Source organism: Coccidioides immitis, assembly GCF_000149335.2.
Source record: "Coccidioides immitis RS genomic scaffold supercont3.6, whole genome shotgun sequence".
NCBI lineage: Eukaryota > Fungi > Ascomycota > Eurotiomycetes > Onygenales > Onygenaceae > Coccidioides > Coccidioides immitis.
The window spans coordinates 213,451-225,638 of record NW_004504312.1 but is presented as its reverse complement, the minus strand read 5'-3'; the positions used below and the strand labels follow the sequence as shown (position 1 = coordinate 225,638).

The following is a 12,188-nucleotide window of genomic DNA, read 5'->3' as shown; positions in this document are numbered from 1 at the left end:
GGTTATATTCTACTCTGGCAAATATTATGTCGCTGGCAACCGGATTACCCCTCTACTCAAATACAGTTTAAAATTTTCAACTCGATATACCCACGAGCGGTTACAAGGAATTGGCTACTTGACCGACTCCCATATTCTTCCGGATACTCCCCGGAGCCTGTACATATCTACGACAGGCAAAGATTTGCTGACGACATTCATGCTAAGCCTTCCCTGACGCTCCCTGTATCTGATGCTGCATATTCTATAGTACTCTTTTGGCTTTGATTCTCCCATTTTGAAGCCACTAGTATGAATGTGATCGACTAGAGGCATTGAGCAAAAGAGATAATCTTTGTGTTTCCATATTATTACCATTTCAAATGTTTTATGAATTGTGCTTATGCTGAGTGTGAGGTGGAAACCCAGGGGGGCGTTTTCTGTGTTTTCTGTGTTTTCTGTGTTTGTTGTCTTTGTTTCTTTTTCCACTTTTCCTCTTCTAAGGATGCTCATGCTGTAATGTTTGCCTTCTTGTGCAAGGGATGAAAGTAAGTAACTAGATGTTATGAGGGATCATGCATTTTAAATCACTTTCTATTTTATTTTTAAGGAGTCATCACTCCTTATCATCCTCACTTTGTTCTTGTCTCTAACAACTTTTGCTAAATTTTTTTTTCTTTTTTTTTTTTTCTTGATTTGTATCTGCTTCTATGCTTTGTCCAATACAGAACATTGTGTATGTTGGTGAAGTGCAGCCAGCTCGTGCTTCAATGCAATGCAGGTCCTTCACATCAACAAATACGCATAAATGCATACTTGGCCTGAAGAACTGGGTTGGTATTGTGGCCTTGGAGAGAAAAGGCAGTGTATGCATGCAAGTCTATCATCACACTCCTGGAGCTAATGCCGTCACCAAGTGATGCGTCCCTGTAGCTGGGAGACTCTGGGTTAGAATAATGCTAGATGCCTACTTATGGCTGTCTTTGTGAGTTGACATCTAGTGAATAGGTTTCGGCAAAAATAGCCTGATGTACAGAGTATGCAGTGATATTACCCGCTAAGTTAAATGCCGGCTTTAGGTAACAAATCATTAACGCAAAGTTGGAGTGGGGAGAGAGAGAGAGGGAGAATGCAGAACGCACAATTGAATGCATTAAATCTGATGGCCACCGATATCTAATCTTGTTGCGATGGCAGCATGAGGAAATCTCCCACCTCAATTAACCCAACAGCTTATCGAACAAACCAAAGCATTGTACAGGACATCCTGTTAAAACTCAAAGCACATACTAATCGGGAGCCAGCCCTTTGCCATATCACAAACTGGAGAGTTAGTGTGTGCCTGGGTTCGATCTTTATATCCTGCTCGCTCGACCATGCCGTGCGTGGGAGGGAAAAAGGTTTTCAAAAAAGCATAACACTCAAAATCTGAAAAACGAAAAGAGTGACTGTAGCTAGTTGTGTGTAGGAACAGACAGAAGTTCACTTGAACTGAAAACGACATGCTGAGGGGGGCAAAGACAACTTGAATATGTATGTGGTCATGGGATTGAACTCAGAAGCGGCCTCTTGGCTGGCTGGCAAATATTTCTACGCTGTGGAATGTGAGCGCAATTGCGCCCTGCTTGGTGTGAACAACCGCCTAGCCGGTACGCGTGCAGCGCTGGCCAGCTTGTTAACGGGCTGGGACGTGCATTTATACAAAATCCCTGCAAAGATTTCAGAATCAGCATCCGGGATCGCAGGACAATTTTTTTTTCCCCTTTCGTAACAACGCACCAGGCGGCGGGAAACGTTCCCCAGGGAGCGTTGTCGGTAAGAGCATTCCATGCTCCGACCGAGAAATCGAGGTCATTTGCTCCACAGCCTGCGCAAGTATCCGCAACAGTCACGACAACAGTTTTGCCGTTTTTCTTGTTCGTGGCCTTCACCTTTCGGCCGCACAAGGGCGCGTTAGGTTGACCCTTCATCCAGGCGTTGCTGAGCGCGACGATCATAGCGTCGTCACCGAGTTTCCTGCCACAGGAACCAGAGGCGCCTAATTGCTGATAGATTGTGCCCTTACCGAGCCTGGACTGGCTGTTAGTGTGCCGGCCCCCGTTGGCGCGGTTTCAATACAAGGACTGTAGACTTGCTTTTGATCGCGAGCCTGTAGCTCAGACTGGGAATCGGGTTGCGGAGCTGGCGCTGCCAGAGTGACGCCGATGAGCGCGCAGAATAGGAAGATAAAGGCACGTACGAACAGCATGGTGATGGTCAAAAGGAGTATATTGCCAAAGGAGTGTTCCAGACAGTGAAGCTGGCGGCAGACTGTTCTCGGCTTGCGTTCCGGTGATTGATGCTCTCTTTCACGTCCGTCTGCACAAGGGATTGAAGGAGAATTTATACTGTTCTGACCATGATGACTCTCCAGGTGGAGAAGAGACATCATGTATATCGCTGATAGAGGGTTTGGACAGAAGAATTCCTTTGACATGCGGGTCGAGCATTTCAAACCAACAGGAGTGAGGAAGTTGCATGAAGCCGCATAGAGGCAAAGTCCATGACACAGGCCCGCTGTGATCCCGTTGACGTCCCAAATTGGAGAGGGGAAAAAGATTTGGGAGCCAGTCCCTATGAATGAAGGATTGCTGCCAATTTCACTTTCGAGGTTCACGAGAGCATTCGCGACGGGAAATTGTAAAGCAACGCAGTCCCTTTTCGTCCGATATGTATCACAAGGGTCTCCGCACCAGTTCCTAGGCCATTAAGCTATGGAAAAGAGCCCCATTGTGACCAGTTCAAACCCTGTAAACCCCGCGATACCTTGGGTTTAACCATCACCGGAAGTGTTGTGACACATGATCAACCACCAGGCCAGGTACTGGGGAAACGACATCCTGGACGATATGAACTGCTTCCCCCCAGTCCCATTGTTTGAACGGGATGAACAAGTGGATTGACAATGGGAATTTCTCAAGAGAATGGCATTATCACCACCGAAACGGCCGAGTCACATCTCGTGGTGGTACGAACGGCGCTTCAATTCCACACAAGACGTGCTGCGAGGCGGTTTGCACCTCATGCTTTTGCGTCAATGAGGAGTCCCGTTTGAAATGCTTCCGCTTTTACATAGCCATAGGGATAGCCCAAGTGGCGACGATCGGAGATTGATAAACGTCCCGAACTAAACCAGCTATATCAATGTAGCCGCGTGTTGGGGAATTCGACGCCTGTTTTCCGGGTTCTGCTTAAAAGGTGTGGATGTGGTCATTTGGGCATAAAGCTTCCCAATGATGGAGATCATTGTCACCGCAATGCAGTAAGGTGTGTGATACAGGATCTGGGGGAAGATTGTCCTCTTTGTTGCAACAAGTAAAGGGAAATTGAAGAACTCCACACACACAAACACTCACTCACTCTCTCCCTCTCACTGAGAGAGAGAGAACGTCAATCAAAGTAGTAGGACAGTGCTTTCAGAAACTTAATAGAGTACAGGTATGTTATTCCATATGTATCCACTGATGAAAACATCCATCTGTCAGAGAGGAATGCATATCCAGATTTAGATACACAGGAGATGACTGTCAGCACTGAAGTGGCAGAGAATCAACGCGAATTTGGCGGTGCTTGCATTGCCATGGGTGTTTGTGTGAAGATTGGTCGGTTAGAGGCACTCAACGTTCGCTTGCGGATCACCGGTACAACATGGTAGTTGACCTACATATACCCACAGGCTGTTCTGTGGAATAAGGAATTGTCCCGTCCGGAGGTAGTGGGCCTCACACATACATAGTATAGGGAGGATAAGGACTGAAGGATGCTGTTTTTCTCCAATTTCTTTTCATGGCTAGCAGTGGCGGGCCTGCATTGTTCGTACATACATGCCTGGCAGTTAGTCCACGCGATAGAAGCCTGTCTCCTCCCCATGTGCTGCGTTGACAAAGAAGGATGCATAGCTTTGACTTTTTTTTTTTTTCCGAGGATTAACAATGAAATCTGGGAACGTAAAATATGCCGCATCACAGGGATAAGGAGTAGCAAAAAAAAAAAAGGGGGGGGAAGAAAAGAAACGACCCGCAAAATTAAAAATCAGCCAAGCAGTATGTTAGAAAGTGAACTCCGATCCCGTAAACTCCGCCGCCTATGAATTCGACTGGAACCGCAAGAACATAAGTAGAATACACGACAATCTGAACGCCGAAGCACGGTTCTTGAAGGGTAATGGAGAGGAAGACAGAATAAAAGTGAGGGAGGGTAGACCTAAGGTAATCTCCGCGGCGCGAGGAGGTTGGTCCTTGCACGGCCGTTGGCCCGGGAAGTGCGAATTAGTATCAAGGATTGGTCGATTTATAGTTGGGTCAGGGGTACTGCGGTGAGGTTGACGATCCCCGGTGTGACCATTAGTTCCGCCCCGGCTTATTTGCCGGGTCTATCAACCTCTTCTTTGGATTCCTTTGAATATGCCTTTTGTAGGTGTTTGGCAGCCTTACCGTCTAACTCGAGCATGAAAAGAATGTCCCGGATCTGGACTCCGGCACCACGATCCTTGTCTTCGCGCCATTCACCCAGTCGTTTTCCTGGTGGCACTCTGATTCCATTAGACAACCCACCAGGTTTTCCAGTGCCAGACGGGGCTGATCCACCGCCAGGTCTCGCTCGTGAGGGGTTAGAGAAGCTGGTTCTTGAGGCAGAGGTCGCACTGGGATTGCTAAGCCACGAATATGTTTTCTTGCCTCCGAATCGCGATGTACTGAGACCGCCTGTTGCCATGCGAGCGGTTTCAACTGCATGCTGATGCTGAACCGCATCGTTTACCTTGGCCTCAGCCTTCTTCAACTCTTTCTTTGTTTTCTTTTCGACGTCGGGCGCCCTCTCACCGGAAGGCTCAGCACCCGGCCCAACAGAGGCTGATCTTCCAGTGTCTCCGCTGAGAATTGCATCGGTATTGCGCTTCATTCGCTTGTTTGCACGGCCCTCTTCGTACGACCCATCCTTCTCTATCAATCTGCGACTTTTCATCGCGAGAGTATTCGGAAATGTGATCCTTCGAGCTTCATTTGAGTCGTCTCTGTTCGTAGAGATAGTTCCTGTAGATCATGTGAGCATCGGGGAATCGGCCGAATCCTGCACATATGGGGAAATGTGATACATACGCTTTTGGGAGGTACCATTTGGGGAGGCTGCAGCAATTCCATTTTGGTCTTCCTTTCCTTTCTTTTGATTATTTCCTTCAGCCAAATCGTTCCATTCTTGCGGGACAACTCCGTGGGAATAGGCGCGGCGGTTTTGGGCGAGAACCGCGGAATGTTCAACCACGGAACGCAAACGTTCCTCGCAGGCTAGAGACATCAGGGATATAATGTCACCCAGAGGAGCATCCGTGGTCAGAACCGGTTTTCCAGTTCGAATCACCGACTGGCCGTCAGGTCCTACGATCTCGATGGGGGTCGCGGGACGATTTGGAAATGGGCGAAAGAATCCACCGGATGGCATGCGAATTCCAAGCTCGTTTCCTCTTTTCTGTAGTCTTTCACCGAGCGGAGCAGTTTGAAGGAAAGGGGCGTGGAGAGGGTACTGGTCGCGTCGGCTGGCCACGGTATCGTCACGCAATTTTGCATCTGCAGCCAGCTCCTCTGGGGATTTCCGGGGAACCGGTTGTGCTCCGGCAGCCGTGGGTGGAGGCTGATAGTGGGCTTGCTTGAAAGCGGGTTCAGTAAAGCTATTTCCTGCAGATGGGGTCGACCCAGCGGACGGCAGTGAGGTGAATGAAGTGGTAATATTGGTCTGGATGCGCGGCGGCGGTTGCGGAGTAGTTGCGGGTGCAGCGCCATATCCACTGGTAAGAAACGCTTCTTCTTCCCGGACATCAATGCCGGAGGAGGCCAAGACGTCTGTCAGCTCTGCAGCATCGGTTGGCTTCGTCTCGGCGGGCCGCGATGGAGGACCCATCGAGCCGGGTGGCGGTGGTGGTTGGGGTGTATGTGTTTGTGGTTGTGGTTGTGGTTGTGGTTGTGGGGGAGGATGGACGGCGTTTCCAGGTGGGTTTGTCATGTTGGCGACGGGCACACCGTTCACGGGGCTCGTGGTCTGGGGCAACTGCAGGGTTCCAAAGCCAGGAGAAGACGAGAATGGCGCCTGGGTCTGAGGGAGAGGCGAGAGACGCTGTCGTTTTGGCGGTGGGCCAAGGTTGCCGGAAGGGGTTCCGGTGGAAGAGGGAGAGGGAGAGGGCGTGGAGGCGGGAGGGGAGAAGGAGGACTGCGAAGGGAACTGGTGAGACTGGGTCTGCGCCATGTTGGGCCGGAGAAACAAAGCAAACAAAGCTGATGTGCGAGGAGCTACTGCTGTAGCGGCGAAGAGTCAACAATGAAGCGAGCTCCGGGGACGGGAGTGGGAGCGCTGTGCTCTCGATTCATCAGGCTCCCTCGCGACCGCGAGCATCTCAGGTGGTGGCGTCACGCATCGAGGAACGCGAGTCTGGCAAAGAAGAGGAGGCTGTAGGCAGGGATGGCGTGGGATCGATCGATCGATCTATGGGGCGGGCAGCAAGAGTGGGCGTCGAACTGCTGAGGATGGGCTGCTCGCGCTTTTGTGTTGTTGCTCTGAGCGTGCTGTCTTTTTCTTGTCCTCGTTCTCGTTCACCTCGCTTTTTTCTTCTCTTTTCGCTTTGCTTTTCGACTTTCGCCCTTGAAGAGTGGTCACGTGAGAATGCTGACGTAAGGATGCTGCTGCTTTGCTTTTCACTTTCACTTCTCTTTTTTGCTTGTCTCTCTCTCTCTCTCTCTGCTGCATCTTCTGCTCTCTGTCTCTCTCTCTCTCTCTCTCTCTCTCTCTGTGTGTGTGTGTGTGCCTGCCTGTCTATCCGTATCTACTCTCGGCTGGTTCGCTATCTGCAGCCTTCATGCCATAGTCAACTGCCCGCCTCGCTTGAGCGTCATTGGATGCGCTTGACAGCTTCAGCTACCCGCACCCCGTCCCTCAGAACATGGCAGCAAAGCGCAAGGCCTCGGCCATCTCAGCCGGGCTAGACGAGGAGCCCATCGACCCTTCCGATGAGCTCCTCTTCAACTGCCTGGGTGGCGGAAACGAGGTCGGGAGATCATGCCATATAATTCAATACAAGGGGAAAACGGTCATGGTATGCCATTGCTACGCCCCGTTGTGCTGCTGCCCCCGTTGCCTTCGCCCTCTAATCCGTTGCGATTGATCCCATCTAGCTCGATGCCGGAATGCACCCCGCAAAGGATGGCTTTGCAGCCCTTCCGTTCTTCGACGAGTTCGATCTCAGTACGGTAGACGTACTTCTCGTGAGCCAGTACGTTGCAAGCTGTCTTTCCTTGTCTGTCTTGAGATGCTTGTGGGCATGGGTGCAGTGCATTGGAAATGCTGAGACCGTTTCGTCGTCCTCGAGGGGAGAGCAAAGCCGCCTGTGGTCTTGCCGCTCCCGTACACCTTTCCTGGAACATCTCACTCCCTTTCCCTTCCATTCGCCTGAGCATGTATGTCAGAAAAGCAATGAATCATATATTTTATTCTCCATCAATCTTGGCCTCTTGTGCCCGTATATCTATTCCTCGGGACTCTTGCCAGTCCCCGTCGCTCCCTGCTTTTTCCTGCATCCTCGCAGTGTCCGCCGTATCCGTGTATTACTTTTTGTGTGTGTGTGTGTGTGTGTGTGTGTGTGTGTGCGCGCGTGTGTGTGTTTTTTGGTCAGTTGGCTAATCCGTGCCTCCCCGGTTGCTGTTAGTTTCCACTTGGATCACTCCGCTGCCCTCCCCTACGTCCTCAGCAAGACCAATTTCAAAGGCAGAGTCTTCATGACCCATGCCACCAAGGCTATCTACAAATGGCTCATCCAAGACAATGTCCGAGTGAGCAACACCTCCTCCTCGTCTGACCAGAGAACTACCCTCTATACCGAACAAGACCATCTCTCTACTCTACCTCTCATTGAAGCAATAGATTTCAACACGACCCATACCATCAACAGCATCCGGATCACCCCTTTCCCTGCCGGCCATGTGCTTGGTGCAGCCATGTTTCTCATCTCCATCGCCGGCCTGAATATCCTATTTACTGGCGACTACTCTCGTGAAGAAGACCGTCACCTTGTATCAGCAGAAGTTCCAAAGGGCATCAAGATAGATGTCCTCATCGCTGAATCCACTTTCGGCATCTCTTCCAATCCACCCCGGCTGGAACGTGAAACCGCGCTGATGAAATCTGTCACAAGCGTCCTAAACAGAGGTGGACGAGTGCTAATGCCTGTTTTTGCACTGGGGCGAGCCCAAGAACTGTTGCTGATCCTGGATGAATACTGGGGTCGCCATCCTGAACTGCAGAAGATCCCAATTTACTATATTGGGAACATGGCCAGGCGGTGTATGGTCGTGTATCAAACTTACATAGGAGCCATGAACGACAACATCAAGCGGCTATTCCGGCAGCGCATGGCTGAGGCTGAAGCCAGAGGAGACAAGAGTACAACCGCGGGTCCGTGGGACTTCAAATTCGTGAGGAGCGTAAGGAACTTGGAGCGCTTTGACGATGTGGGTGGCTGTGTCATGCTTGCATCTCCTGGTATGTTGCAAACGGGAACTAGTCGAGAGCTCTTGGAGCGATGGGCACCAAGTGAACGTAATGGTGTTATCATGACCGGCTACAGTGTTGAGGGCACAATGGGGAAACAGATCCTCAATGAACCCGAACAGATTCCCGCTGTGATGAGCGCTAGAACCGCCGCTGGGCCCGGTCGCGGCAGAATACCGGATGGCGATGAGGAGCAGAAGGTCATGATCCCACGCAGATGTACTGTTGAAGAAATCAGCTTTGCTGCCCACGTTGATGGCGTGGAGAACCGTGAATTCATAGAGGCAGTCGCCGCGCCTGTGGTGGTAAGTTCCCGTGCCCTTCACTTCACTGACTGTTTCAATTTTTTTTTTTTCCCCTTCCTTCTGACCATTTTTATACTGGCGCAGATTTTGGTCCATGGTGAAAAACACCAGATGATGAGGCTCAAATCTAAACTTCTCAGCTTGAACGCAGAAAAGACCGTGAAAGTGAAAATATATTCGCCTACCAATTGCGAGGAAATTCGAATTCCATTCACCGTCGACAAAGTTGCAAAAGTAGTGGGACGACTTGCAGAAACTTCACCACCAGCCGCAGACCAAGAATCGCGGCTCATGAATGGCGTCCTTGTTCAGAACGGGTTTCAACTTTCCATGATGGCCCCAGAGGACTTGCGAGAATATGCTGGATTGACGACCACCACCATTACCTGTAAACAGCACATAACTCTGGGCACGGCGAGCATTGACCTCATCAGATGGGCATTGGAGGGCACTTTTGGGTCAATAGAAGAAATTGGCACACAGCGCCAAGAGGCTGCTACAAACGGACGTGTTAAGGAACACGAGGATGAAAATGCTGCCACTGTTAAAGAGGACGAAGCAGACGAGGAAATTCCTCTCGATGATACAATTGCCTTCCTGGTAATGGGCTGCGTTATCCTGAGATATAGTCCACGAACCAGGGCAGTTGAGCTTGAGTGGGAAGGCAATTTGATGAATGATGGAGTTGCTGATGCTGTTATGGCTGTCCTCCTGACCGTAGAGAGCAGTCCCGCGGCTGTTAAACGTAGGATTATCCTCGAAACTCGTATCCCCGCGTCGTGAGACTGACTGCTTAGTCACAGGTTCGAGCAAGAACAAGCACTGCCACTCCCATAGCACATGCGAATTCCCTAATCCCCATTCTTATCTCACACCAGAAGAACGATTCTCCCGTCTGCTGATGGTGCTCGAAGCCCAATTTGGTTCCAACATTGCACCAATTGAGCGACCGAAGATAACTCGCCCGGCCGCCAATGCTAAAGCTAACGGGACTGCAGGCATTAAAGCCGAGTCAAGTGCCCCCACGCCGGATAGTGAGGTCAAACAAGATGAACCTGAGCTAGACGAGGAGGACCTCGACGACCTTGAAGAAGTGGAATTAGTTCGCCTTCAAGCGTTGGGTATCCCTGTCCCCGGCATTGAAATTAAAGTCGATAAGCACGTTGCCCGCGTGTGGCTTGAGACATTGGAGGTTGAATGCTCGTACCCCGTGTTGAGAGACCGGGTGAGAGTGGTGGTCGAGCGGGCTGTGGAGACCGTGGCGGATCTGTGGAGTTCCAAGGCGGCATCTCCGCGAACAGGTGTGTTAAATGACAAGCTGCATGATGAAAAGGTTGATAAAGCAGCAGTTAAACAGGAAACGGAACTAATTAAAGGGGAAAACATGTGAATTTCTTGTCTATTTTTTACCCTTTTTTTTTTTTTTCCAGCTGATACTTCTACACCATTTCTTGATGCGTTCGGTTACATTTACGGGACAGAGTTTGGTTCTGGTAGCGCTTTTCTATTGGGGAATACCTGCTTCGAATACGTCTTAAGCATACTACGCACTGTTGGGATGTTGGCTGGCTGGAGAAATGGGTTGCTGGTGGCGTGTTTTACTCACTTTACCTTTATGTCCCTTTAGAGCATCGTGCCGGGGATGGAGAAAAAAGATCTGTACCATACATACTTTTTTATACATATATCATCTTCGGTAGAATTGTCCATTGGGTCGAACACTGCCTTCGCACTCCCCTGCGAGAATTGGCTATCCTTGATTTAAAGTTGACATTTTCCTTTTTTTTTTTTTGAAAAGGCCGAGTTTGTAGTGCTCCGTAGCCTGCGCCAGGTTGCTGGATCAGCTATCTTCAGGTCAAAACCACGGCTTCGTGGCGCTGATCCCTGACCACCTCACTCCCTCCGTATTAACTGCTTTGCTGTGATGGGTATTAATGTAGTGTACTCCCTACTCCCTACTCCATAAGTGGTATAGCCTTACTTGCAGACAAGCTAGTTCACACAGGACGGTCGAGTATATCGGATAACGGGACCAAAAGACGCATTTCTTTCAAGAGTCTTCCTGGAACGTTCCCATGACGTCCACTGCCAGCAAAAGCAATGGTGCGGACCCCTGTCTCGATGCACCGACCGATGCTTTAGTTCGTTAACTCGTCCGCTAGCGGGCAAGTTAGTAACTTGGCGTTCCCAGCGTTGGATGAACGGGCTGCATCAGGGGGCTCCTCGGTCTCACCAAAGGAGAATTTCTCACAGCGCGAGACTCCATATTTGCGCAGAACTTGCGGGGCTTGTTATATTCGCCGGCATGCCTGTCGGCTTCAGTCAATATGACCCCCATTGTGTTTATGCAGACACGGGATCGCAGACCTCGAGCGCATTGCGCGGCAAACCTATGATCGAATGAGAGCCATTTCTAAGCATCGAAACGCGGCCAGTGATGCTCAGGCCCCTTTCTTCAGCCTCCTGAGGATGGGGTTCTAGAGGCCAAAACCCCATCTCGGCCCCTTGTTTGCTCACAGCTGATAACACCCTCTGGGGTGGCCAACTCAGGGCCGGCCAAATAGGCTGAGGCTATCCGGACAGACGGCCCGCGTAAAGTGGGAACCGGCTGTGATCCGACATGCGGCTGCGCTGGTCGCCGTTGAATTGTGAAGATTTGTATTAATATGGTGGGATAGCCAACCATCCACGCAATGTCATGTGGAGAGGTTTCGGTCCGGCGTCCACAGAGCAAGAATTCGCGAAGCTTCTTTGCTTTTTCGTTTCACGCTTGGTGGCCTCGTGGAGAGCAGGGTTTCTCCAAGCTCGTCACGCTCGACGCTAAAGAACGTTGTGGAGATGAGCCGTCTCTCAGACGCCTATCACAAACGCCATCCACAGGCGCGGAGGCCGAAATGAAAGGGAACCATGTGCAAGACGGGGGGAAAAAAGGCGAAAGTTCTTCTGCTTTTGAGCGGAGCAGTGGAAGGGGGTTCATACACACCCGGCCAGCAATGGTCCTTCAGGATCTCTCGTTGGAAGTTTGGACGCCTCGTGGGATCTTGGGCCTTCGATCCAAGTTCCCGTAAGACCGTTTGTCATCCAGAGAGGAGAAGCTGAAAGTCTAATGACATAGTTGGCATCGCCACAGGGAACGACCATGTCACCGCGCAGAGTCAACTAGTCTCCACGACATTCAGTGGTGCCGGGGCAGAGGAGGCGCTGTGTCTCGGGCAATTCCTATAACTATATAAATAACGACCAAGGATGTCGTTTTCGTCCCCAAGGCGGCGTCACCACGCACGCTATCGACCATTGCAGCAGCTCTGCCTGGTCATCCATCAGTCTCCTCCTCTG

General features: G+C 50.7%; 6 protein-coding genes across 6 annotated transcripts; 3 read left to right on the top strand and 3 right to left on the bottom strand.

Annotated features, from left to right (window-relative positions):
* Positions 1–1,443: 1,443 nt before the first annotated feature.
* On the bottom strand, positions 1,444–2,211 carry CIMG_03006 (uncharacterized protein). Its single transcript, XM_001243564.2, has one exon. It carries the CDS (start codon positions 1,974–1,976, stop codon positions 1,521–1,523), a length of 456 nt encoding a protein of 151 aa, XP_001243565.2. The 5' UTR covers positions 1,977–2,211; the 3' UTR covers positions 1,444–1,520.
* A 712-nt stretch (positions 2,212–2,923) lies between these two features.
* Positions 2,924–3,673, top strand: CIMG_03005 (uncharacterized protein; the record flags this gene model as incomplete). Its single annotated transcript, XM_001243563.2, has 4 exons — positions 2,924–3,030; positions 3,169–3,280; positions 3,430–3,456; positions 3,536–3,673. The coding sequence occupies 4 exons, from the start codon at positions 2,924–2,926 to the stop codon at positions 3,671–3,673; spliced, it is 384 nt and encodes a 127-aa protein (XP_001243564.2).
* A 512-nt stretch (positions 3,674–4,185) lies between these two features.
* CIMG_03004 (uncharacterized protein) lies at positions 4,186–6,252 on the bottom strand (the record flags this gene model as incomplete). The annotated part of the gene is made up of 2 exons (XM_001243562.2): positions 4,186–5,048; positions 5,115–6,252. The coding sequence occupies 2 exons, from the start codon at positions 6,250–6,252 to the stop codon at positions 4,378–4,380; spliced, it is 1,809 nt and encodes a 602-aa protein (XP_001243563.1). The 3' UTR covers positions 4,186–4,377.
* A 527-nt stretch (positions 6,253–6,779) lies between these two features.
* On the top strand, positions 6,780–10,242 carry CIMG_03003 (endoribonuclease ysh1; the record flags this gene model as incomplete). The annotated part of the gene is made up of 5 exons (XM_001243561.2): positions 6,780–7,096; positions 7,176–7,273; positions 7,706–8,852; positions 8,937–9,597; positions 9,656–10,242. The coding sequence occupies exons 1-5, from the start codon at positions 6,944–6,946 to the stop codon at positions 10,240–10,242; spliced, it is 2,646 nt and encodes an 881-aa protein (XP_001243562.1). The 5' UTR covers positions 6,780–6,943.
* A 402-nt stretch (positions 10,243–10,644) lies between these two features.
* On the bottom strand, positions 10,645–11,873 carry CIMG_11038 (uncharacterized protein). The gene is made up of 3 exons (XM_012358215.1): positions 11,220–11,873; positions 11,086–11,161; positions 10,645–11,010 (listed from the first exon to the last, which is right to left on the bottom strand). Exon 1 carries the CDS (start codon positions 11,536–11,538, stop codon positions 11,308–11,310), a length of 231 nt encoding a protein of 76 aa, XP_012213638.1. The 5' UTR covers positions 11,539–11,873; the 3' UTR covers positions 10,645–11,010; positions 11,086–11,161; positions 11,220–11,307.
* Positions 11,546–11,920, top strand: CIMG_03002 (uncharacterized protein; the record flags this gene model as incomplete). Its single annotated transcript, XM_001243560.1, has 1 exon — positions 11,546–11,920. The coding sequence occupies one exon, from the start codon at positions 11,546–11,548 to the stop codon at positions 11,918–11,920; it is 375 nt and encodes a 124-aa protein (XP_001243561.1).
* Positions 11,921–12,188: the final 268 nt, after the last annotated feature.